At 35.5% G+C, this 27,796-nt stretch overlaps 1 protein-coding gene across 16 annotated transcripts in view; it reads left to right on the top strand.

Moving 5' to 3' along the window:
* The window catches only part of OSBPL9 (oxysterol binding protein like 9), a 182,361-nt gene that overhangs the window by 123,537 nt on the left and 31,028 nt on the right, over window positions 1-27,796 (top strand). For 7 of the 16 annotated variants that reach the window (XM_026498118.4, XM_057310801.1, XM_057310807.1 and 4 more), the window contains 5 exons: window positions 11,735-11,830; window positions 12,591-12,638; window positions 14,327-14,356; window positions 15,208-15,258; window positions 25,490-25,528. In XM_026498118.4, the coding sequence (XP_026353903.2) occupies window positions 11,735-11,830; window positions 12,591-12,638; window positions 14,327-14,356; window positions 15,208-15,258; window positions 25,490-25,528 (264 nt within the window). Of the gene's footprint in view, window positions 1-62; window positions 843-6,993; window positions 7,063-11,734; window positions 11,831-12,590; window positions 12,639-14,326; window positions 14,357-15,207; window positions 15,259-25,489; window positions 25,529-27,796 lie in introns of those variants that run through there. The other 9 variants (XM_057310800.1, XM_044383879.3, XM_057310804.1 and 6 more) reach the window with 4 other exon arrangements.

Raw genomic sequence — 27,796 nt, 5'->3', positions numbered from 1 at the left:
TGCAGTTGGAACCCGTAAGTTCTTATTGTCTTTATTTAAATGAACTTATAATTTTTTAAAGTAAAGGAGTGGACCCCAGGTTTTTCAAATGTGGTAAGGTATTTACTCACCTGATGAACATGTTTATTTACCTGGAGATACTGGCTAGTCTCCTAGAATTGGAAGGGATCTTAAAGTTTTAATACAACCTCTACCTATTTTTTTAAAAAAATTTATTTGAGGGTGGGGGGAGAAGATGACTCCGGGATCATGACCTGAGCTGAAGGCAGACACTTAATTGACTGAGCCACCCAGGCACCCCTAACCTCTACCTATTTTTATGGTGGAGAAAACAGTCTCAGAGAAGCCAAGTGACTTGCCCAAGGTCACACAGATAGAGACTAGAATAACTAGGATTAGTCCCCAATGATTCTTGCTCTTTTGACTCTAGAGAGAACTGGAGTGCTACCCTGCTGCTGCTCTCCATCCATTGCTCTCCTCACTTCCCAGACCTTAGTAATTTTTCCAGTTCAGCCACTAATAATTTATTTCCTTTCAGATTCAGCATCTGGATCTGAAAAAATACCATCTTTTCCCAGAGCATATTGTTCCTCATTTGGCTTCCTTCTGCTTTCCAGCCTCTCTTCGTGCTTATATTAACCCTTACTCTGCGAGTATGCCTTTTCTGGTTATTCTCCATTTTCCTGCAGATTCCTCCTTTGCCCTTCTCTGCTCTTTGCTCCAGAAGGCTGACCTTGATAGCCTGTGTCACCTGAAGTTCTTTCTCCTTTGGATTCTGGTTGGGGTTAGCCAATGGGAGGCAGTGACAGAAGATGGAAGGAAGAAAAGAGAGAACTCTTGGGGTATTTATTCCTCTTGCTCCTCTGTTTTGATGTGTTTTAGCAGTGGCTACGCACTATAACTAGAGTGTCCTTTAAGTAGCTCTAGTTGGTCCTTGGTAACAGTTTCCTTCCTTGTTCATTCAAGCTTGGGATGGTGAGGGCTTCCTGTTGTTCCTATTTCCTGGGTACCTCAGCATCCCTTGTTAGTTTACCTGACCCTGCCCTCATTTCTGTGGTCTCTTCATTAAAGAAAAGTTGAAATATTCCATTTCATTATGCTGTTTCCAGCCTCCGTCCACTGCTGTTTAACACTTTCCCCCTCACATCTCTGTTCACATCTTACACTTCACAATGCTGCCACTGTGAAACATTTCTCATCCCCTCACCTTTGCCCTCTGCTCTCTTATTACTTTTCTCATAACTCTTATTTTACCATACTTGAATCAGTTATTTGTAGACAGATGTTTATCTTCTCAGAGATTTGAAACTCTTAGGGCAAGTCAATAGCTGCTTCGTCTTGGCATCGCCAAAGCACCTAGCACAGTGCAATAGTCAAAAGAGATACCCAATGAATAAATCATTATTGTAACACTAAATTCCAAACCCAGAGCAGCAGTACAGGTTTCCTCTGCTATTCAAAAGTAGAGTGTTCCTGTGAAACCTTTTCTAAGTCAAAGTGGTATAAAGCAAAGAAGCAATTACCATTAATTTATATGGAAAGATTTTTGAGCGATCCCAGACCCTAAAAATAACCTCTTGGGCTTTTGTAACATCTTAGGACACGTCTTGCTAATGGATACACAAAAAAATTGAAATAAAGCACAAATGCTCACAGATGAAGTTCAAAGCTGTGGCAGTGTATGGCTGAGATGCTGAGTGTATTTCCCAGAGAAGGAGCTTGGCAGGGCCACTTTTGCTTGTGGTATTCACTGCATCTGTAACAGCTCACTGCAAAACAAATGCTGAATGCTGTTTTTGCTTTTCGCATTTTTCGTAAAAGCAGATATCCTCTTCAGATTTCTTTTGGTTAGTGAAAACAGGTACTAATGAAGGTCTTTTGTAAAAACAAAGTGGTAACGGGTCTTTTGAAAGTTGAATGATCCCTGCATTTGTAAAACTCCTCTGTGAGGGGATTTGGCATGAAAAGAAATGAGTTTTTAGAGGGACAAGTCAATTGTCATTGCCTGGTCTTGCTTCCTGTACTGCCTATACATTTTCTTCCCTTTTATTTAATTTCTCTTTTTTACTTAAAAACTTTTAGTTGGCCATAAAAAAGTCAGCATCCATACTTGTAATATAATAAATCTTTTAGAGTGAGTTATTTATGCTTTTTTCATGAATACACTAATTATAATTTCTTTGATTACTTTTTATGCTTTAATGCTAGCCGATAGGTACATTTCAAAACTCCTTAATTCATTCATTTACAAAGTTTTCATTGAGCACTTGTTACAAACCAAGCACTGGCCTTGGGGATACAGTTGAGAACAACACTAAGTCCTGTCCTGATACATTCTAGTCTTGTTTTAAACCATCTTGATAGATTACTGACCACAGTTAATCTAAATTGGGGTAATTTTATATTACACTTTTGGGGGGGAGGGCAAAAGAAGAGGGAGTGAGAATCTTCAGCAGTCTGCACACCCAGCACAGAGCCCGACTTTATCTCACAACCCTGAGATCATGACCTGAGCCGAAACCAAGAGTCTGACGCTCAACTGACTGAGCCACCCAGGTGTCTCTGTATTACACTTTTAACAGCTTTAGCAAAAACTGAACCTGTTCCTTCTGTGTAATGTTCACTGACAACTAAAATCAAATGTACAAAAACTGTTTTTGGCATATATAATTTTGAAAGGATAAATGTCAAACCAATTACAGTATCCCTTTCAATTCAGCATTGTTTTTGTTCTATTTTGTTTGGTTGGTTTGTGTGAGATCTAAGCCTTTTAATACTGTCTTTTGGTCTGACTAGTTAATCATTTAGCTCCCCTTGGGTATTTGATTTTCAGTGTGTTATGTTTTGCTGTACAGAGAGATCCAGGTTTGTCAGAGGAATATGTCAAGTTTTTTTTTTTTTAAGATTTTATTTATTTATTCGACAGAGATAGAGACAGCCAGCGAGAGAGGGAACACAAGCAGGGGGAGTGGGAGAGGAAGAAGCAGGCTCACAGCGGAGGAGCCCGACGTGGGGCTCGATCCCATAACGCCAGGATCACCTCCTGAGCTGAAGGCAGACGCCCAACTGCTGTGCCACCCAGGCGCCCTGGAATATGTCAAGTTTTGTTTTTTAAAACATTTCATGATCAAAATTTTAACAGCTATTATGCTATATAAGAGAGTTCTGGAGTTATTTCAAAACTTGACCTACTAAAATACTTAGTTTAAGGATTCATATTTTTGAATATGAGTTTCTCCTAGTTATGCTTGAAGCGCATCTCTAGTATGTACCTAAAACTTTCGTTTTTGGTGGACCCTTAATAGTAGTGAGACTTACTTGCTTTCCAGAACGCTGTTAAACTGAATGATAGGTGGTAATCTGAAGTTGGAGAGAGGAAGAATGTATTTTTTTTTCCATCCCTTACTAGTAAGCCACTCAGAGTTTATGTAGATCTTGGAATGAGTTAACCTATGACTTTTAAGAAAGGTATGTCCAGTAGCCTGACCAACTAGTGGGTGAAAAGAAAAGCTTTGGCTGGTTGCCAGCACCACACGGTCAAACAGTGCTTTGTTGGAGGGAGTGAGGTAGTAGGTGTTTTTGTTTTTTATGAGTTTGCTTTCTTGAATGTTGAGTCATTATTATGTTATTGGCAGGAAGGATGTAGAAAAAAAAATTAGGTATTCTGCTTCATTTTACTGGCTATTTTTCTTCTTGGCATTTATTCCAATGTAGTTTTGATTGCTAATTTTTTAGTGTTTTTTTTTTTTTTTTTTGCAAGTTTGTGCTTTTTATCTGTAAATGATGTTATAAATTTGTTATGCTACATTTTGCTTGGAAAGGTGTACCTGAGCAGCTCTATTGCCAAATTTACCCTAAAGACATTTTAGGATTTTATAGATAATTTTAAGAGGATAAAGCTGATTTATTTGCAAGCTAAAACAGTTATAAAACTTTTGAAAAACATTTATAAACTTGCACAGTTTCCAAATATTTTTATATAAGCTTTTGAATTAAAATAAATGTATACTTATTTTTAAAAATCAGACAAGTGAATATATAAAGTAAAAATTATAAGAGTCCCTGTCTCAAATGCCCCCCTTCCTTAATCCCAGTACCCGGTATTAATATATGATGTGTTTCATGTGTTTCGTTTCTTGCATTTTATATAAGGGGGTTGAGTGTATCAATAAAATAACTTAAAAAAATGTAGCTTCTATATTATTCATGTCTCCATTTACCTAGCATAATGTAAGCACCCAGTTAATAGTCATTGAATTCTGGTGGAGCTTTATTTCTGTAATTGGCTTTCTGCATTCAGAGCCTATAAACTTATGTTTCATTTAAAATAATTTTTTAAGTAAGTTACTGCATTCTGACACTTCAGAGGCAATCTTACATGCCTTCTAGACATTTATATCTCTAAAAGGCTAGTTATATCCTTTATGGAGAAGGAGCCCATATAATTTATCGTCCAAACTAGAGCAATTTTGGGAGTGAGGGAGGCTGCTAATTTTCTGAGACAACAGGTGTAAAGATTGATGAACCCAGACAGACTAGTGTCTATGGTCATTCTCTTCATAAACGTCAGGTTTTTATTTGTTTTATTTAGATTTTGACAAGACTTTTTATATGACTTTATTTAGAAAGAGTCTTTTGGAAAGACAAGCTATCAGTGATTTAAAAACAGAGGAAAATAGTGCAAACTCCAAACCTTTTTTGTGCAGTTGTTTGAGTACCCAAATCACTTTATGGAATCAATATTAGTGTTTTCTTCTGTAAGTCAAAAGGTTACATAATAGTGTCAGTATTGGATGAAGAGATCATGAAGAATAAGCAGTTGTGCTAAGAGTTATGAGTAAAGTTCATTAATTTTGACGCTGATGTCTGTACCTGATTCCTGTTTGACAAAGTAACACTCTTTCCCAACTATATGTGTGATTCAGATTTGTGGTATATATATGTTTTGTTTTGTTTAATTAATTTTTAAAAAGATTTTATTTATTTGTTTGATAGTGAGACAGTGAGAGAGGGAACACAAGCAGGGGTATTGGGAGAGGGAGAAGCAGGCTTCCCGCTGAGCAAGGAGCCCGACAGAGTGCTCGATCCCAGGACCCCGGGATCATGACCTGAGCTGAAGGCAGACACTTAACGACTGAGCCACCCAGGCGCCCCTATATATGTTTTTTAAACAGAAACTTAATACTGTGCATAAACCATTTTTTAAAAATTTAAAGATTAAAGTGATTCTTTTTTTTTTTTTTTTTTTTTTTGAAGAGCTGATGTACTTTCAAAAATCAGTTTCTTTTATGGTGGAAAAAGACTTTCTTTATATTTGTTGACCCTTTGTTACCAAGGTAAAAATTCAGTACAATTTACCTTTTGTAATTCAGGCATAATACCCATTCCTTTTCTGAAAATCTCATATGGATTTTTTTTCCCTGATCTGTTTTCTAGAACTGTATTTTATGAGTTGTGTATTGCTTATTCCTTTTTTATTACTATTATCTTCAGAGTTTATCAAGTTATTGTTTTCCTTTTTTAAAGGAACATTATAAATTTAACTTATGCTTATATCCTTTTATTGATTATGGATCTCTATTAGAATTGTTTTATGGTATTATCTGGTTATTAATTTTGTTTTTATCCATCAAATAGTCATTGAGTGCTCTCTTTATGTTAGGCACTAGTTTAGGGCCTGGAGATGCAGCAGTGAATTCTGGTTATTTATGATTCCAAATTATGAAGAGGTAGTAGAAAACTTACTCTTGTGGTACTTTACCCATATTCTTTCACCTGTCCAACAACTTTGAGTGGTTTGTTATTATGCCCATCCCTAGATGAGAAAATGGCGGTGGAGAAAGTAGCTTGGCCTGATCATATAGGTTAGGAAGTTGCAGATTCAGGATTTAAAACTAGATCAGTCTGACCTTAAAGCTGTGCTCATTTTAACTACATTAAGCTCCTTCAGGCAGTTTTTAGATTACATTTTAGTGCTCTTATGCCATGAATTCTTTTCAGATATTAATTGTGATTTAAGAGAAAAGTGTAATGGATTGAAGTGAAAGAAATAGGTTGAAATCCCAATTATAGAAAACCCCCACTTCATGATTTGGGTAAATGCTTATAAAATAGGGTTAATGTCTGTCTACCTTATTGTCTTGTGATAATCAAATGAGAAAAGTTATTAAGTATCTAACAGAGGATCTAATACTCTGAAATTTTTTTTTATATATAATGTGTATCCATGGTGAATCCATGGTGTTAGAACTGTTCACTTAGAACTACAGAAAAAGACATTACCTTTTAGGATATTCTTGGGGTACCTTGCGTGCTGGTAAGATAACTATAGCTACCACATTGATTAAAGAGCACCTGATTTGGAGCCTTAGATTATCAAAACACTGACTTAAATGGAAAATAGCCTGAAGTTACAGTGAAGGAAAGCATGTAGTAACGGGCTCAATTTTGTTGACAGTTTCAAATTGATGATCTTCACTCCAAATGAGGTGATAGTTGAGTATTCTGTAGGATAAAAATAGAAATTCTTGCCCTGAGAAATTCCCTATAGCTCTAAATCCTGTTCTTCCCTTTAGCTGAAGTGGATAAACCACAGAGACAGTAGGGATTATAAATTATAAATGTTTCCAAATTTTCATAATCCCAGGAAATAACAGATTAGTATACTCCACATAAAATCGTGATCTCATTAATATTTCTGGTTTCTTTAATATACTTTTTCATCATTAAACCAACTTGTAAGTCATTTAGTAAGGAGACAAATGGTATCATTGCTCAAAAAGCTTAATTTGCTAACAAATTTCTAAGGAACAGAAAAGACATTAAGTTTGGCATAATATTTTTTTTTACTTGTCTTTTGCTGCTCATGTACCTACTTTTCCTCTGAATAGATACAGATTTTTCTCTTATTATTCCTTTACTTAATTATTGATGTCAGACTCACAGCATGGTAAAGTAACTTTCTATTCTCTCTTTTCCTTACCTTTATGGAAGATCAGTACCACACTTGCTTTTTTCCAGTCTTCTGGTATCTCTCCAGTTCTTGAATTTTCAAAAATAATTGTAAGTGATTCAATTGTAAGTATGCTCTATACTTCTTTCATTGGATGAAAGCATATCTGTGATGCATGTCATCTCACATTGCTAATTGTGAACATAAACTTTCCAGATACTCTCGTATTTTAATCGAAACGACATTTCTGCAAAGTTTTCATTATTTTAATTATAGGGTATGTGTTTTGCTAATTTTAAAAAATTATCTACTTTTGTCTGGATTCATGTTTATTTTTCATTAGGAGGCTTATGGGGTTTTTTTTGTTTTTTCCTTTTTTGGTGTTTTTCCTCTGTTAAAATTTTAAGCTTTTACTCCCCTTTATGGGTCTGCTGATAACGTATTCTGTGTTCTTGTTATTCTGAACTTCTCTGTGAGAATTACATGTACTAATTTCTCTAATTATTTTTCTTTTCTCCTTTTGCAACATATTTATATTATATACTATTTTTTCCTATGTAAGAGAAAGCACTGAATATAGTGTTAGTCCTTCACATTTTTGTTGTAAAATAAGATTTGATAGGAAAATAATTACTCATTTGTTAATTTCTTTTTACAATGTTGTTATTCAGCCATAGCCCTTCCTGTTCTGTGTTATTCTCCTGGGTTCCTCAAATTACTCATGACCTTCTTATTTCCTGATTCTGACCTCAACAAGACCTTAAGCCACCTTTTACCACCTTTACCTCCACTGTTCATTACTCTTCCTCTGTCACCAGGAATTACTTTAAAAGCTCTTACCCGGCCTCAAAAATTGCCTCCTGTATTGTTGTACTAAAAAAGTACCTCTACAGAGCAGCTACAATTCATACGTATTTCAGACAGTTTTAAGGACATCCTTGCAATACTTTTTTTTTTTTTAAATGGAGGTGAAGCATTTGGTTATATATATGTATAAATAGTGTTTAATGTCCCAACTGAAGTCATTAATAGGAATTCATTCGTTAGCTTTCAAGTGCCTTCTGAGAAGTGATGCTATTCAATATAAGTATTAGAAAGATAGTAGGAGGTACTTACACAGCTTTGAAGCAGTTTGATATGCTCCTACCAGTCTAGATACTATTTTTGAAGTTGGGTCAGATGTTTCTCTCTCTATATATTTTAAACTGAATACATAGGTCCTGGCTGATACAGAATCATGTGTTACTCTTCCTGACTTTAAAAATGTACTTTAGCTTTCTTTATTAGCAAAGTATTCTTGAAGACTAGCGACTATGTTGTTTTTAGTATATTTGCCACACAAATGGGTTTTTTTCCTTTACATTGATTTCTAATTTTATCGATTTATCTAATTTACAGATTGGGTTTAATTTCTGTTCTAATTTAAGTTCTTTTACACCGCAGACCATTTGCCTTTATTTTTCTGTAATAGTTGCACTTAACTTAAACTTTAAATGAATTCACACAGAAGTCATCAGGTGAGAACTGTGGTTCATCAATACAGTAAATTAGGGAGCAGCAAACCTCTTTGGTCCTGACTGCCAAAAGGGCAACATAACCACTTTGGCCACAAAGTGTCCACAAAGGACATGCACAAAAAAGAAGGAAAGAAAGACATGAAGAAGGGAGTGAGGGAGTAAACAAGGGGGAGGAGGAAGAGAACAGAAAGGCAAGAGAAATCTAGGGAGAGAAGGGATCATGGGGAAGACCGGATCATCGCATCAGCAATTATCAGACACAGCGATCAGTGCCACATACATTTATTCAAGGCTGAGCTAACCCTGGAGGTTATAGTGTTGAATGAGTGGCACAGAGAATGTATATCTGCTTAACTCCTAACGTGCTTCTTCTACAAGATGTCCCTGTTAGAAGTACGAAGTCACACCCTGTCTTAAAGGATCTGCTCTGTTCCAGGTTCTTTTCAAAGGAAGACAGACCACTCTCACAATGGTATAAAGGACTATATTCTGATGATTTGTTTTAAAACAAAACTCAATTAAAAAGGACGTGAGTGTAGGGTTTTATATTATAAATGTTGAATAGAAAGAGGAATAGTTAGACTTCAAGGGAATTTTTATGAAATAGTATATGTTAGGAGGTAATGAGTCCCTTGTCTGTTGAGATACTCAAGTGAAGACTAGAAGACTTCCAAAAACATTGTAAAATAACTTCTTTGAGGGGGAGGCTGGACTAGATGGCTTGTGTACTGTAAGTCATAATATGTAGCAGAAACTTGTATTTTCTTCTTGTGTGCGTTATTCTTAAAAGATTTGAGGAAACAGTTTAATTACTATCAGTTGTGCATGTTATTGATATATTTGTGCATGTTATTTTATTGATTGCATTTGGGACAACTATATATGTAGATTTTCTTTTTAAGTACACCAAAGATGTATGGATTACTGTACAAGGGAGTTTAGGCCAGTTCTGGGATTTTACTCTAATAATTCTAGTTATAAACCACCTATTATACATTACATAAACAAAAATGATTTGGTGAGCAGATCTTCGACTTGGATGTTACAATGTGTGGAGTTTATTCTAAGATTAAAGGAATTTTGTGGAAGACTATCTAGAGGTAGGTCTGAGAAGAGAGCCAGGGTGAGGTTCTAGGATTATAGCAACATCAAAGGGTTGGTTTTTTTTTAAGAATTAATTTAGATCTCAGATCTAGGGTTTTGGATCTCAGTAATTTAAATCCGTTTCCATTTATTTACTGGAGGATTTTTAATCAGAGATTTGTTCAAAAGTATATGTTAATTAGATTTTTACAGTTGTAGTTCTAAATGGATTCAAGAGAGGGAAAATTCTTAAAAATCACTTTTTCCTACTTAGATGCTTTACCTCTTATTTATTTATGAATATGCCATTGAACTTTTTGATATTTAGCAAGCATAACAATATTTTATGGAGTTTGTATAGTTAAATTATTAATAATTATGTTATATTGCTGTGTGAAACAAAACAAAAACTAAGCCAAGCAGTTCTAATTTTTTCTGTGGTACAGTAACATGGAAGGAAATCACTCCCTTCTTTCATAATACAGTAAGTGTAATGGATTTATTCTTCCTTTTCCACATCTTTTATTATCACACTCTACATAGTAAATGTACTTAATAGAAAGTTTTTTGGGCTATCTCTAAAAATGAATGTTTAACCAGTTTTATTACATATATTGTTTATTATGCTTTTTCTTCAACTTTGCTTTTATTCATGACATCTCATTGGGAAGGGATTTTTCAATACTCATTTGAAGTAGTTTCTTTACGTGTATGTGGAAAAAAAGCAGGCCGTTTTATTGCTTTTGAATTTGAAAAGGAAAATGCATTACAAGATAAGTTGGTTTTCCCATGGTCTAATACGACTTAGGGTTTTTGTTTTTGTTTTTTTCTGTTCTGATTCAGAATTTGAATTTTAGTTTGGCAAGAGCAACAATAAATAGTATTAATTGATAATGTTAGTAATTGTAGTCTTAAGTAGAGGTAGTAGCTGCCACATTAATAATAGTAGGAGGAGGATGACTATATTTGGCAGGTAAGAAAACAGCAGCTTAGAGAGACACAATATTTTCTTAATGGCTGAGCTGCAATTAGAAACCAGGCTTGCCACCCATTGTTGTTTCCCATAATACTATAATGGTCTCAATGTGGTGTTTGAGATAATGGCTGTAAAAGTGCTTTAGTAATAATAAAGTATTGTGCAAAGATGAGGTATTGGTGTAACATACAGTGAACTTTGGCTTCCATTTACTAAAATGGGGAATGTGAAAATGATCAGCCTATTTTGGCCAACAAGTGAAGATCAAGTATGGTACAGAATTTTGTGGTTGGGCGGGATTGTGACATTAGTGGATCATGAGCCTTACTTCATTTCCCTGTTTAACTGCATGACATTTGGGCACGCAAATATGGGAAGCTGGTGGTCTTGTTCATTCTCCAACTTTTTGTCTTTTATATCCAGGATTGATGTTTTTTTCATATATGATTAACTACTCTGGTTTCTTTTCAGTAAAGTTAAAACATAGGAATCCCATGCTCTTGAAGTTTAAAATTTTTAGTGTACAAAAATAGGACATGCAAATGCTGAACTGTTAAACTGAGAAATAAGTGGGCCCCCTAAATAAGTAAACATTTACACCATGTCCAGAGTGTAGTGTTCATGCCAAGGGTGAATGTGAGTAGGGAACTTGATTAAGACAAGTGTTGTCACTTTCATTGAGAGAGAGGGCCTTCTTCTTAGAAGAGGTGAGAATTTTGAGGTTCTTATTTCTTTTAATAAGGGAGGAGGAGAAGGCATCAGAGCTAATGGGGTGGGTTAGGGAATGGGAGAACTAAATAGAGTATGAAGTTAAGATTAAAGGACTGGAGGAATCAGACAAAAAGTGGCGGTAAAATAGGAGGTAATCTAGGTGGTAATATAGGTCCTTCAGCTGAATTACTGTTGCTCTGGAGGTCACTGGGAGTCATTTGGGGGTGAGAAGAAAGTGATAGAAGAGCAAGGTCAATCCTAATTTAAGCAGCAGCACATGTTTGATAAGGGAACAGAGCTAGACGTTCATGAGGGAGATTGATTTATCACTATTCTTGGAGAATTTAGATAGTTTAAATATACCTATTATTTATGTAAAAGTACTATTTTTACTTGAAAAATTGAAATGTCATGTATGAAGGATGAAATATCTTCTGTACTATTAAACATTGCCTGGATACTGGTAGATTTATTACAAATTTTCTTTTTCTGTAGGGTTTGGATTCAGGATTTGTTCCTAGTGTCCAAGACTTTGATAAGAAACTTACAGAGGCTGATGCTTACCTACAAATCTTGATAGAACAATTAAAGGTATGGCATTGGTTTATATACTGAATTGGTATAAAGTAGTAAATGTTACCAAGCTTGATTTTGAGTGTAAAAAGTTACCTGATGTTAATTTGCATCCCTTATATGGTTCTTCAGCAATTTTTAAAGCTGACTAAATTAAAAGATCTGGGTGACTTACTCAAAGATCTTTGTCTTTGATTATATTGATAAATAGTGTGTATAATGTACTTTTTTGGTTGTTAAAAAAGTAAATAGACATAATTAGAAGAAAATAAGATTAGATTCATATTGTTTTAAAAATGAAAATGGTACATTTTAATGTGGTTCAATTTCTGAGGCCTTGATTTTTCCATTTTGGGGAGTGGGGCGTTGGGAGAGGTGATTTCTCTACTTCATATATCATTACTGAAATTGTCTCCTTCAATTCCTACCTTAAAATTAATTACAAGCAAGAGTCCTGGGAGGCAAATGGAGTATTGATAAACTTGGGTGACAAAAAAAAAACCTTAGGTTTCAATTGATATTTTAAGTTCTTAAAAGCCATCTGTTTTCTTTTGCTTGTGATTTTACCAGGGTAATTGATCTTGACTGTTTAAAATCATTGGATAGAATTGGACTTGATACAGTCCCTTGAAAAAATACACGTTATCTTAAAAATACATATAAATCATCCCAGGAAGAAATGTATTTAAGAACTAAGTTTGCCTTTCTATGTTTAGTAAATGTACACAATATAGTAAAATGGCTTGATACTATAATCATTTTCTTTTTAATCCTGTAGCTTTTTGATGACAAACTTCAAAACTGCAAAGATGATGAACAAAGAAAGGTAAGTTCTATTGTCATTATTTTGCCTTAAACCATTTTAAAACCAGGAGCCTTTTAGAGAAATAACAGAAGAACCTCAGTGTTTCGGCTACTCCCACTGACTATTTATGATAGTATTGCCATATAGAATTCATGGGGGAGTTTTCTGGTGAATTTCTGTTATGGTTTCACAATTAAACAAAAGGGTAAAGTACAAAAATTTTAACATGATGCCTTTTTTGTAAGTACCACCTTCCTAGGAGTAGATTCGTTCTTCGTGAGGTTTTTAATGTTGAAGATAGAAAGTTATTTTATTAAATTGGTGTTGTGGTCCCTTCAGATATTAATAAACCAATTGGCAAGAATTTCCTGAATAAACAAGAAACCACAGATGAGGACACAAAACTAGCGTTGCTTTTTTTTTTTTTAAGATTTTATTTTTAAGCCATCTCTGTACCCAGCTTGGGGCTTGAAGTTACGACCTTGAGATCAAGAGTTGCATGCTGTACTAAGCCAGCAAGGTGCCCCCGAGTGTTGCTTTAATATAGTTCCGCTACTGCCCCCCACCCTTGAATTTCTGATAATTACTTTGTAATTTGAATAGTTTTCTTTTTTCCAATTAACATTTTTCCTCCTTGATTAGATTTCCCCATGCGGTATCATTTCTTTTTTTGCATTTCTTTTGACCATAGCTTTGCATTTGGCTCTTTTACACTTGGTGATAGTACCTGTAGTAACTCATGTTTAGCTCCCCTTCCATTCTAAGTTTTGGAATTTAGTCCCATGTCATTTTTAAACAGCTAGGCAAAGTTTAAGGTGATTCTAAAACAAGTGTTTTTTATTTATTTAAATTCAATTTAGCTAACATATAGTGTATTATTAGTTTCTGAGGTAGAATTTAGAGATTCATCAGTTGTATATAACACCCAATGCTCATTACATCAAGTGTCCTCCTTAATGCCCATCACCCAGTTACCCCATCCTCCCACCCATCTATCCTCCAGCAACCCTAAGTTTGTTTCCTATGGTTAAAAGTCTCTTATGGTTTGTCTCCCTCTCTGTTTCCATCTTATTTTATTTTTCCTTCCCTTCCCTTCCTCTCTGTTCATTAGTTTTGTTTCTTAAGTTCCACGTATGAGTGAAATCATGTGATATTTGTCTTTTCTCTGATTTTGCTTAGTATAATACACTATAGCTCCATCCACATCATTGCAAATGCAAGATTTCATTCTTTTTGATAGGGCTGAGTAATATTCCATTGTATATATGTCCCACTTCTTTATCCATTCATCTTTTGATGGACATTTGGGCTCTTCCCATATTTTGGCTATTGTGGACATTGCTGCTATAAACATTGGGGTGCAGGTGCCCCTTCGAATCACTATGTAGAACAAGTGTTTTAAAATCACATAGTCTATAAAAATAAAGACACAACTCTTTTTCATATAAGGAATAGTAATGTTTTTGTTATTCTTAGAAATCTTGAATCATATGAATCTTATTTGAGCACATAATCCGTAACATGTTTGAATTTTTTATTTTAAATGTTTAAGTTTTTGAAAAGTTTAAAAGTGTTCCCTTCCCAACTTGCCTGCACTCACTTAGAGTAGTGAGTACATTTTGGTAAAATTCTTTAAATGACCAGTAAAAAACAGCAATGATATTTCTTTATGCTTCTGATTATTTGTATAAACTTCTCATTTTTCACAGAAAATTGAAACTCTCAAAGAGACAACAAATGTAAGTAATGTGTTTGGTAAACTCTGGCTTTGCATTAAAAAGTGCTTCAAAATGTTATTTCTATTTTAAGCTACTGCTTAAATTAATTAATAAATTCTTCTATTAATAAGAGCAGTTGATTTTAGTTTATGAATTTTTACAAGGGTGTTTAAGAATTTTATTATTCTCTAAAGGAATTAAAAGGACTTGAATAATTCGTCTAATTAAAATTCACTTCATATACCATTTTATCTGCATCTGGTCTTGTCTGTCTTAAGATCTTTGGATAAAAGATGTCATCCGTGCACAATGTATATATTCTCTTTCTTATAATTAAAATATATTGTGATTCAAGTTTTCTGATGTACTGGCCTTCTGGCATTATGTAATAGGCTACTAATAAGATTTGTATTTTGGTAACAGCATTTTTAAAAACAGGCAAAGTAGTAGTAGTCTAGGTTCCCCAGTATTGTGATAGGATTCTTTACTCTTCATAATTCCGTAAGTCTTGAATAGATGTTTTGGAAATTTACACTGGGATTGCCTGCTATTGATCTAAGAATTTGAAAGTTAATCAGACTCACATCTTTTTTCTGTTTGAAGTGTAGAAAAACCATTTAGAATGTTATTCAGTACAAATTAACAATTTCTTGGCATTTTTTAATGGTAGAATTGCTAATGATAACTTCATCTAACACTATCAGTACATGAGAACCCACTGGAATCCAGAGAGGGTATTTCTTGTGTAGTATAGACTTGTATCCTGTACATCTGAACTGATTTTTATTTTTTATTTTTATATTTTAAACTTTAATGTCATATGACCATTTTATTTGGTGCAAGATCCTAAAATCAGTGTTCTGTTTTTATAGAGCATGGTAGAATCAATTAAACACTGCATTGTGTTGCTGCAGATTGCTAAAGTAAGTAAATTTTACTTTTGATTACTTTCATTTAATGAGACGTAAAAATCATAATGGCATTTCTTTTTAATAGGCAGGAAACTTGGTTCTAAAATATATACCTTTCTACAGTTGTATTGTGGGGTTCTTGGTACTATTGAATAACTATTGTATTTGGATATTACCTTAGCAGTATGTGCCTGTTTTTGATAAGGTAATTTCTGATATGGTGACTGGGAAGGAGGGGAGTACATTTGAGTACCCCTTCTTTCCATTTTATCCATTATCGGTGCTTGGAGCAAGGACATATTTTGCAAAACCTTTCACAGAAAAGTTTTTCTTAGGAGAAAAGGAATTAAATTTTACAAGAGTTCTTTTTCTCATTCATAATTAGGAGTATAATAAAGATATATTTATTTTTAATTGTGTTGTAGATTTTTTTCTGGCACCAAACTACATTAGTGAACCGCTACTTTAATTTGCTGTTCTTATTCACGCAATAAAATGTATTTTGAATTAATGTGGTGCAGTAAAAATTTCATGGTTATTGTGCCTGCTTTTCTGAGAAATTTTGGTGTATTCAATTTAAATGTAGATTTGATTGCTTGGTATTTTGAGAAATAAGCATTTTAATGTTTGAAAAGATATTAACCCCCGCCCCCTGCCCACCATTATTTCTACCTGACTATACCTCTGTATTTCTAGCCAATGGCTAGAAGACAGTGGGCAGGCAATTCAGCAGCCACTATTGGGAGTGGTGTTTGCATGGATTTTTAATTACTGGCCTATTTTACTTATTCAATTGCATGTATTTGTTTGCCTGATAATGGTCACTTTTTACCTAGTATTGTTAATGATACAGTCGTACAGGATAATCTATTTGTGCTTAGATAGGAAGGATATTCAGCATATAAGTTAGGGCAGTGTCATTTTCTTTTGAGGCTAGATTCAATATATTAAATAAAGTGTCAGAACTTAAGGGCTTGTGTTCACTTTCTAGGTTTTTTGTTTTTACCACTATGCCTGATTTCCTGTGCATGTGTCTAAATATTTCATCTACTCTTGTGGATCAGAATATATTCTAAAGGGAGCATAGGGTTGGAGCCATAAAAGAGGTGGTAAGGTTTTTGTTTTCCTTGACTGTGAAATTATATGGATGGGTGGGTCACCTCCTGATACCCAAAAGCCTCTACAGTGTATAGATAAGCAGTAAACTACACCTTGCTCAATGTGAATAGGTATGTATTTTTAGGGATTCACACTGCCTTCTCTGGAAGATTGAGGAAGTAGAAGAGCTGATAGTGTTTAGACTGGTTTGGATAACCTCTACTAGTCATTTAAGACTTTAGATAGTTGTCAAAGAAGGCAGCCAAGCCTCTTTCAGGAGCTCTCCTTTTGGCTACCCATCCAGAATATTTTTGGTGTTCTATCTTTGGAATGAGTTAGAATTAAAATCACTAATACTCCTTTTTAGAAGTTTCTGCTATTTTTTTTTTTAAGAAATTTTCATTTTTTAAGTAATCTCTGCACCCAACATGGGGACTCGAACTCACAACCCTGATATCAGGAGCCACGTGCTCCACTGACTGAGCCAACCAGGAGCCCCTAGACGTTTCTGCTATTTAGTCTATACCTCCTACCTCTTTGTTTATTTTAGCCCAGCTTGATAGACTTAAATTTCAAGGTCCTTCAGAATGGGTAACATAGATTAAGTAAATGGAGTTTGGCTGTTTAATTTTTTCCAGAAGGAAGTTTTATTAAGGCTTTTATGTTCAAATACTATCCTTTAAGTTATATATGTACTCTATATGAACTCTGTGTGTATCTTTAAATGTAAATTTAAGACCATTTCACTTGCCTACTCAAATCCCACTAAATGTTTTCCCATCTCCCTTGGTTTGGAATCTGAACTACTTACAATAACTTACATCACTTGAACCATTGCTACTCTCTCACCTCCTCTACCCTCATTTGGTCACACTATTCCAATGTATTGGCTTGTTTTCTTTTTCATAAACAGGCCAGAATCTTTCTGCTTCAGGGATTTGTATTTGCTTTCCCTGCTGCCTGGAAGGAACTTTCCCAGATTTCCAGGACTAACCTCACTTTATTCATATTTCTGCCCACAGGAAAGCTCTTAGAAGAGACCTTCCTGACCATTCTATCTAAAATAATCTCTAATCTCTCATTTGTGTTTTTTTCTTCATGGCCTTGCATCACTAGCCAGATTTACCTGGTATCTTCTTTATTGCCTCTCTACCATCTGATTTATAATCTCCTTAAGGACTTTGTCGTTTGCCATTGTATTAGTCTGCTTGGGCTGCCCTAACAAACCACCAGACTGGGTGGCTTAAACAACAGAAATTTATTTTCTTGCAGTTTTGGAGGCTAGAAGTTCAAGATCAAGGTTCCCGACAATTTGGTTTCCTCTGAGGACCCTTTTTAACTCGTAGACAGCCATCTTCTCAGTATGTCCTCATGTGGTTTTTCCTTGGTGTGTGCACAAAGAACAGAGAGAGAAAAGGGAGGGAGTGGAGAGGAGGAGATGAAAGAGACAGAGGGAGAGTGGGGAGAGAGAAGGTGAGGAGAGCTCTCTGGTATCTCATAAGGACACTTACTAGGTCAGGGCTCCATCTTTAGGACGTTATTTAACCATAATTTACTTCAGTAGAGGCCCCATTTCCAAATACAGCCATCCTGGGGGTTAGGGCTTCATCTGAATTTGGTGGTGGTGGGGACACACAGATATTCACTGCATAATACCATTGTAACCTCAGTGCCTGGAACAGTTGCCTGCCACATAGCAGGGGCCTGATAATTATAAATTTTGAATGGATGTTTCTAATACATAATTTTTAATGGTTGCATAGTTCAGTGTTTCCACTTTATATGTTTTTTTTTTTTTTATTTAGCCACCTCTCTCTTGTGCTGTTGATAAACATGGCAGAACTTCTAATACTGATGGGAATATAAATTATTAGTCATTTTGGAGGACTATTCTTCATTGATAGGTTAATAAAACATTGAAGTCAGCTACTTTGAGAGATTGCCACCTGAGACTCCAAAGGGATATAATTTGATACCTTGGTAGTTTGGAGTTTATTTAGTATTAGCTTCTTAGAGGCAGCATGCTATAGGTAGGATTTTAAACCCCTTCCAGTTTTGATTCTTTAATTGTCACTACCAGAAGTTCCCCTCCTGCCTAACTGATTAATGCATTGGTTCCGAACTTTGCTACCCATTGGAATCACCTGGGGATCTTTAACAAGTCTCATGCCTGGCTCCCACTCCCAGACTCCTCCCAGGAGGAGTTCCCCTCCTGCCTAACTGATTAATGCATTGGTTCCAGACTTTGTTACCCATTGGAATCACCTGGGGATCTTTAACAAGTCTCATACCTGGCTGTGGGATGTCGCCTGGGCTTTGGGATTTTTTAAACTCTCAGGTGTTTGTAATATGCAGCAGAGTTTAGGCATCACTTGGTTATTGGGATTTTCAGGTGGGTTCTATTAGTTCAGAAGACTGTATTCTTTGTACCATTGATAGAGGCAGCTGGTGTTTCATGGGAAAATGCAGAGGAAGGTGGGGGAGGTAAAATAGAGCAGAAATAATCTGGGAGGCCCCTACATCTGAGGACTTGATCAGTTCCTTATCAAGATTAGGTGATAAGACCATATGCCACAACTCATATAAGCAAGTAGAATTGATTTTAATAATGTATTTTATTTAACCCAGTATATCTGAAATGATTTTAACATAAGCAATATAAAAATTCACTAATGAGAAACTTCATATTCTCTTTTTTGTACAAAGTTTTCGGTATCTTGGGTGTATTTTATGCTTTGAACCAGCCACATTTCAAGAGCATAGCCACATGTGACTAGTAGCTCCCAAACTGAACAGTACAGGTCTGGACTATCCTGTCAAAGTAGATTGTATGTTTAAATTGTCTTTGGATTTCAGGTTCTCTCCCCAGAACATCTTCCTTTATAGAGTTTTTGTTTTCATAAGTATTTGTAAATTTCTCATTAGACTTTTTTTATTGATATTAATTTACATATCATAAAGTTCACTCATTTAAAGTGTACATTTCAGTGTTTTTGCTATATTTACAAAGTTGTGCAATCATCACCGTAATCAAATTATAGTATACTTTTATCACCACAAGAAGAAACATTGTACCTATTAAGCTGTCATTCCCTGTTCCTCTTTCCCTAGCTACCCTTGTTCCTGTTCCTCCTTCAATCCCTGGCAACCACTGATCTGTTTCTAGATTTGCCTATTCTGGACATTTCATGTAATTAGGATCCCACAATATGTAGTCTTTTGTGACTGGCTTCTTTCACTTAGCATAATGTTTTCAAGGCTCATTCATATTGTAGCATGTATCAGTCCTTAATTTCCTTTTCATTTCTGAATGATAGTCTGTTGAATGGATATACCGATTTTGTTTATTCATCAGGTGATGAACATTTGGGTTGTTTCCTTTTTTTTTTTTTTTTTTTTGGCTATTATGAATAATGCTGGAATGAATGTCTACATTATAACGGTTTTGTGTGGAGGTATATTTCCATTTCTTTTAACTTTATGCATGGAAGTGGCATTAACGGGGTCATATGGTAACTGTGTCATTTTTAGAAACTGCTAAACTATTTTTCAAAGCAGCTGCACCATTTTACATTCTCACAGTGTGTTACAATTCAGTTGTCTCCAGGTCCTCACCAGTATTTGTGATTCTCTCTCCTTCCCTCCCTCTCTCTCTCTCTCTCTCTTTTTTTTAGTGGCTTAAAACAGCATTCATTTATTTATTTATTTATTTATTTATTTATTTTAAATCCTTTGAGACTTTATTGAACTGCTGCAGTATATCATTAGTTTTTTTTTTAAGTTTTTTTTTTTTTAAGATTTTATTTATTTATTTGACAGAGAGAGAGACAGCCAGTGAGAGAGGGAACACAAGCAGGGGGAGTGGGAGAGGAAGAAGCAGGCTCATAGCGGAGGAGCCTGACGTGGGGCTCGATCCCAGAATGCCGGGATCACCCCTGAGCCGAAGGCAGACGCTTAATGACTGCGCCACCCAGGCGCCCCAGTGTATCATTAGTTTTTGATGTAGTGTTCCATGATTCATTGTTTGTGTATAACACCCAGCGCACCATGCAATACATGCCCTCCTTAATACCCATCACCGGGCTAGCCCATCCTCCCACCCCCCTTCCCTCTAAAACCCTCAGTTTGTTTCCCAGAGTCCACAGCATTCATTTATAAGCTCACAGCTCTATAGATCAGACTCTAAAGTGGCTGGGCTGGGTTCTATGCTTAAGGATATCACAAGGCCCAAATCAAGGTTCTAGACAGGTTGAACTATCTGGAGGCTCTGGGAAAGAATCCACTTCAGGCTCATTCAGGTTGGTGGCAGAATTCAGGTCCTTGTTGTAGGACTGAGGCCCCCATTTCCTTACTAGTTGTTGGCTAGAACTCAGTGTCCGAAACTAAAGGCCTCTCTCTCTGGTCCTTGCACAGATTCCCTCCATCTTCAGAGCCAGCAGTGGCACATCATATCCTTCTCACGGTTCACATTTCTGACCTTTTCTTCTGTCGCCAGCCAAGGAAAGCTCTCGGCTTTTGATGGCTCAGGAGATTAGATCAGGTTCACCTGGATAATACTTCTATCTTATGGTCAACTGTTAATACCATATGATTTCATTTATGTGGAATCTGAAAAACAAAACAAGTGAATAAACAAAAATAGAAACAGACCCAGAAATGGAGAGAACCATCTGGTGTTTGCCAGAGAGGAGGGGAAAGGAGGGGAGTGGGCAAAATGGGTGAAGGGGAGTGGGAGGTATAGGCTTTCGGTTATGGAATGAGTAAGCATGGGGATGAAAGGTACAGTACAGGGAATACACTCAATGGTATTGTAATAGTATGGTGACAAATGGTAGTTGCACTTGTGGTAAGCATAGTGTAATGTATAGACTTGCCATATCACTGTGTTGTACACCTGAAACTAATGTAACATTGCCAGCTATACTTTAGATAGATAGATAGATAGATAGATAGATAGATAGATAGATAGATAGATAGATAGATAAAGGATCCATGGAACCTGGGAATATGATGAGATCACTCCTGTGATTGTCTTTTGGCTGTAGCCAGTCTAGTGGTATCTTGGGGTTTTCATTTGCATTTCCCTAAGGAATAGTGATGTTGAATATCTTTTCATGTGCTTATTAGCCATTTATGTATCGTTAGAGAAGTAACTATTCAAATTCTTTGCCCATTTTTTAGTTGAGTTCTTTTTAGTTTCATTGCATTGTAGGAGTGATTTTATACATTCTAAATACAAATCCTTATCAGACAGGATTTGTATATTTTTCTTCAAGTTTGTGAGTTGTACTTTCTTGATAGCATCCTGAGAAACATGCATATTTTTATTTTGGATGAAGTCCAGTTTATTTGTATTCTATTGCTTATGCCTTTGGTGGCTTATCTGGGAAGTCATTGCCTACTCCTAGATGACAAAGATTTTTCCTGTGTTTTCTTCTAAGAGTTTTAAAGTTTTAGCTCATATTTGTGTGCGATCCACTTTGAGTTCATCTTTGTGATGTGAGGTATGGGTCTAAATTTATTTTTCTGCATGTAGATTTCCAGTTGTCCCAGCCTCATTTGTTGAATCTCATCAAACTTGAATTAGTGTGTTTTATTTTTTGTTGCATATAATTAGTAAGTGTATTGGTCCATAATTAAGGGAGATTTTACTGGGCTGCGTTGCTTTATTAGAGAGATGAGGATGTATTTCATGTATTTTGTTGGTAGGCATGGTTTTAAAAATACTGGAGGCTATAATTCTGGTCAGGAGTCTTCCCAAATTATGTTGTGCTGGTGTTTTTGTTCATTATCATATTTCCAGATCTCAGTCATGCGGGAATGTTCTGAGAAGAAAATAACCTTTGTATTAAGGAATGAGGGATTTATAACCAGATAAACATGCAGTATAATTTAAGTGGGAAGTAGCATTAGACCTTTCCTTTGTTTCATTAACATAATTCATATTGAATTCAGTTACATCTCTAGTTCAGTACTACTTGAGATTTACCTTTAACTGACCTTGATTAAAGGCCACTTGTGGAATACTTACAAAACAAAAACAAAACAATTTTTTTTATTATTATTTTTTAAGATTTTATTTATTTATTTGACAGAGAGAGACAGCCAGCGAGAGAGGGAACACAAGCAGGGTGAGTGGGAGGGGAAGAAGCAGGCTCCCAGTGGAGGAGCCTGATGTGGGGCTCGATACCAGGACTCCGGGATCATGTCCTGAGCCAAAGGCAGACATTTAACGACTGAGCCACCCAGGTGCCCCAAAACGAAACAATTTTTGAAAAGAAAGATGGAAGTGGGAGCGGGGAGGGGATGAATGTAGCCTTTTCAGGTAGTAAAACAAAATCCCTAAAGTACATGATGAGAATGGATTGATAGGAAGACATTTAATAGTCTATGATTTGACTCTGCCTTAAAAGACCACAACAGTAACAAAAATAATAACCCTGATTTAAAATACCCTGTAGGTAGCATACATTATTAACTGAGAACATTTTAGAGAAAAATTTGTCAGATACTGAAATTTATTTTAAATTATACCAGAATTAAAAGTGGTTGCTTTCTTAGATAATATACATATTTAATGTGGTATATCAGTAATCACGACATAACAAACAAATCTAAACTGAGTGTCTTAAAATAGCAACATTCATTTAAATTTTGTTCACAAATACGCTGTTTGGGCAGACCTCATGACTTGTTTCTGTTTCATGAAATATCACCTGTAATGACCTGATGCAGGGCTAAGGATCTACTTTCAAGGTGGCTCACTCAACATGCCTGGAAAGTCAGGCTGGGGACCTAGGCTCTTCTCCGTATAGTCCTTTTTACAGCTGCTTGGGTTTTCTCACAGTGTGGTGGTTGGGTTCTTAGAAAACAAGGTGAAAGTTTGTGACATTTCCATGACGGAGTCTTAGAAAAATCACAGAGTCACTTCTGCTATACTTACTGGTGGAGACCGTCACAAAGGTCCACCTAGGTTCTAGGGTAAGGGATGTGAACACTACCTCTTGTCGGGGCCATTTCTGGAAAATTTAATCTATCACATGTATAGAATATTTCTTTCCAAGAAATCCTTTGGAAAAATCAGTTTAATATTTAGAAATAAATAGGGGAAGACCAGAATTAATTTAAAATGTCATCTGAGCAAGAAACTTTAATTTCTCTTTCTCTATAATTCTCAACTTATTTTCAACTGTCTGTATTAAAAATTAACTGTAACTTTGGATATTCTGAGTATATAGTTAATTTTGCAAATAGGGGTAAACCCCAGCGTGAGTTACACAGTTAACAAAATGCAGTTATTCCCAAGGATATGTAAAAGGTACCCACTGTGCCAGAAGTTCCCAAGACCACCTTTAGGTTTGATGATTTTGATGATTTGCATGGAGGACTCACAGGACCCAGTGTATAATCATATTCATAGCTACACTTTATTAGAGCAAAGGATCCAAAGCAAAATCAGCAAAGGGAAAAGGTACATGGGGCAAAATAAGGCACAAACATCCAAGTGTCTTCTCCTAGTAGAGTCACATAGAATGTGCTTACTTCCTCCAGCAACAAATTGTGACAACATATGTGAAATTTTGGGGCACCTGGGTGGCTCAGTTGGTTAAGCCTCTGTCTTCTGCTCGGGTCATGATCTAAGGGTCCTGGGATTGAGCCCCACATGGGCTCCCTGCTAAGTGTGGAGTCTGCTTAGCCCTCTCCCTCTGCCCGTTCCCCCCTACCGCTTGTGCTCGCTCCCTCCCTCCCTCTGTCTCAGATAAATAAATAAATAAAATCTTAAACAAAAAGAAAAACCACATGTCAGATGTTGTCTACCAGAGAAGCTCATTGAAGACTCAACACCCTCGTTGGGACCTTGTCATGTAAGCACTCTCTACCTAGCACTTATCAAGATTCCGGACTTCAGGTTTATGTTGTTAGCATAAACCATATTGCTTACTTAAACAGTTTAGGCACAGTGAGCCACTCTTATCTGATAGAGTGGTGGGGACCCTTCTGAAATCCAAGTTCCTAGTCATTAGCCAAAGGCCACCTTTGCAGGCAGGCAGGCCTGCTATGTTAATGCTTTTCTGTACCTGCACTTAAAAAAAAAAAAAAAAGCCCAATTCTTCAAACTGCTCTTGGTTGACCCTTCAATATGTAGGTTTCTGAGTAAACTCAGTAGTTAAAGAAAAAGTTATAGATATAAATGAGATACACTTTGGCCATTATGTTTAAAACCAAGACCAAATAATTGGTTCTATTAAAACTTTAAAACTTCCTGATAGTATGGAGCTAGAACTTTAAACAGTATTATTTAAAATTAAACATGCGATTTACATAATACAAATAGGTAGATTAAAATTACAGAAATGAATGTGTTGATAACTTTCCATCACCTTCTTCCTGAAGTACATCATTGGAGAAGCAAGGCAAAATAGCATATTAAGAACATGAGTTCTGAAACCAGACTATTGGAATCCTGGCTCCCCACCCTCTATCTGTCTCAATGTTCTCTCATGTCCAATAGGAATAATACTAGTACCTATCTTATAGAGTTGTTGGTGGAATAATAAATACAAAATATTTGTCAGGCAGTAAGTGTTAATTCGTATGTCATTCCATGGAAACAGTGATTCTGTTTACTAAAACAAAAAGCAAACCATCTATTTAGAAAATTATAATTCTGGGGCCTGCAGCCAGAATATGGGAAATCCTGTCTATCCCAAGCTTTTAAGGGTATATGATTCTTATACCTTTAAAGTGCAGTGAGAGTTTGGGGGTTGTGTGTAGTTGGCATAATTTACTATAAAATTAAACCCAGAAATATTCAGGGTCTTTAATCCTAAATTAGTATATCTGCTGTTAATAGTTGATACTGATGTGACTACACAGTTCCATAGGATATTTCTATAAAGAATTTAATTAAGTGCCTATATAGAAAAACAATTGCCATGCTGTTCGTGGTGGTGGTGGTGTAGCCAGTGACAGAATGACGCTTGGCTAGCAATGTACAAACGGAATTATGATCTCAGTAGAAGCTGAGAAATAGTTCTCTAACATTACTTACTAGTAAAATAAGCTTTCATAATAGGGAAGAAAGTACAGAAGGACTTACATACATAAAAGAGTGAAGTTAATATTTTTAACATTTTTCCTTAAGGACCAGTGTAATGCGGAGAAGCACGCAGATGGAATTATAGTAAGTTTAATCTAATCTTTTTGTTTCCCTTTACTTCTGCAGAGCATTATAACCAGTCATGTCAGGAGAAGCCTGAACTTCTATTCATTTTTCAACACAAATTCTTCTTTTCACCTACTCACTGCTTTTTGTTGTTGACTCTTGCAATTTTCCTTAAGCTTCTAAAGTTGGCCATCTTTCAGCAATCATTTGCAGGGAAAATGTTAAAATTTTTCTAAGTGTTGGTTCAGATTGAATCACTTTGCATGTGTTAACATGAAGGGTTAATCATGGTGTGAAAACACAGCTTTTATGACTAAGGCATAACTCACAGTGCTGCATTTCTTGTCAAACTTTTTTCTCAGTTGAAAGAAGGGGAGGGATTCAATATTGAAACATATCTTAATCTGTTTAATATTGTTTATCGGTTTCTGTTTTCTTTTATTTTTAGATTTTGTGTGCTGTGTTAACTGTTGTTGCTACCGTGGTATATATTGTGTTTTTATTAGAACAAATTACAACATGAATTCTTTCACTTATAGCCATTTTCTTGTTCTTTCCTCCTCCTCAGCTTTTTACTCTTCCCTTAGATTCAACTTCTCCTTTAAAAAGAAAAGAAAATTTTATTGTTGGTATTTTCCATCTGGACATAAAAGTTAGAGTTTGAAGACTTGTAGTTGGAGTGACCCTATTTTTATGGTAACTTAGTGACTTCTGTTTAGACTGTTTCTAAAGCAGGAGGCAGCCCCTTTTTTTGTCCCAAGACTTTACAGATGCCAACTTGTCTGAGATCTGGAAACTGAAATCTTCTAAACCATCTCATGATTATACTTGAAAGGATAGCATGTTACCTTTATATTTGGTTTAAAATGAAAAAAAAAGTTAAATATCGATGTTTGCATATTTCTTAAAAAGCCAGAGATAGGAGAAGCATTTTTTAAAATTTGAATTAAAGACATTGGAATTTTTATCTTTCTTTTCACAGTATGAGTTCAGAGTTTGAGCCATGGTGATACAATACAATTATGTGATCTAAATACAATATAATGTAATGTAGTATCTCTTCCTGAGCTATCAGTTAAGACTGTAAGCCTCTTGGAAAAGGACTATATATGTTGTCTAGCATGTCATGGTCCCCAAAGATCCTAAGGAAAATCATGTTGGCAATTACTTTTATCTCTTTTTCTTCAAAACAAAATTACTTTTTATTATGTTTTAAAAATGGCAGTTTTATAAAGCATACCAAAAATGTTTGGTCATTTGCAATTAAAAACATCTAGAAAGTTTCAACTTACAGAAAATCTAAACCTATAGAAAACAACCGTACTCGAATCATTCGATCAAGGACTATAGCACTTTTTTTTTTATTTTTAAAAAGGAAAGGAAGCATTCATGGTTTAATTCTTGGACCCACACAGCTAGAACCTGGCCCTGCTACTCACTAGCTGTGATCTCAGGCAGGTTACTTGACCTTTGAGCCTTAGTTTCCTCATCTTTAAAGAAAGATGGCCGGATCTACCTCAGAACATTGTTGTAAGGTACAGGATGAGCACAGAATCAATAAATGCTAGCTATACATAAATACATGTATATATAATTTATATTTTGCATGAATGTTATTAATGTTACAACTGGTTAGAGCTGAGGATTATCATTTATTTGTGCTTCTAAAGCTCTGCACATTCATTTTCAAAGCAAGGTGTAGAATGTATTTGACATATTTTAGCTTGATTGAATAAGGACTGTAGATAAGTATGGAGTAGCTATATTCTGTTAACAAGCAACAAAAGATATTTGGTACTTTTAATATACATGCAAAAATCTAAAAGATTAGACAAGCTTAATCTTTAGACCATTTCATCTGGAAAACAAAAGATTACATTCAAGAGATAGAATTCTGCTGGTCTCTTTTTCCAGAGTTATTTCTTAGTCTTTTCAGTAATTTTTCTTATATAAAAGGTGAGGATAAGGAGGTGACATACTCTCCTTCCCATGGGTCAATATATTAATGGGATTTTGCCTTTGTAAAGCACTTGGAATTCTTTGCAGAAAACCATTAGGTAAAAACAAGGAATTTATTCTAAGAACAGCTACAGGACTTGTTGAAACATTTCTTTAGGTATTATGTCCTGGTCCAGTATCTGAAGATAGAATCATAAAGTAATAACCAGAAAGCCTCTATAGAACATACAATCCAGACATTTCTTCATTTTACAGACTGGGAAAGTGAGGACCACAGTAGATAAAAGACTTGCCAAATCCTTGGTATAATAAGGATTCTAAGGAATT

The sequence above is a fragment of the Ursus arctos genome, unplaced genomic scaffold, assembly GCF_023065955.2.
Source record: "Ursus arctos isolate Adak ecotype North America unplaced genomic scaffold, UrsArc2.0 scaffold_12, whole genome shotgun sequence".
Taxonomy (NCBI): Eukaryota; Metazoa; Chordata; class Mammalia; order Carnivora; family Ursidae; genus Ursus; species Ursus arctos.
The sequence above is the reverse complement of the archived record's forward strand: the minus strand, read 5'-3'. Positions and strand labels throughout refer to the sequence as shown.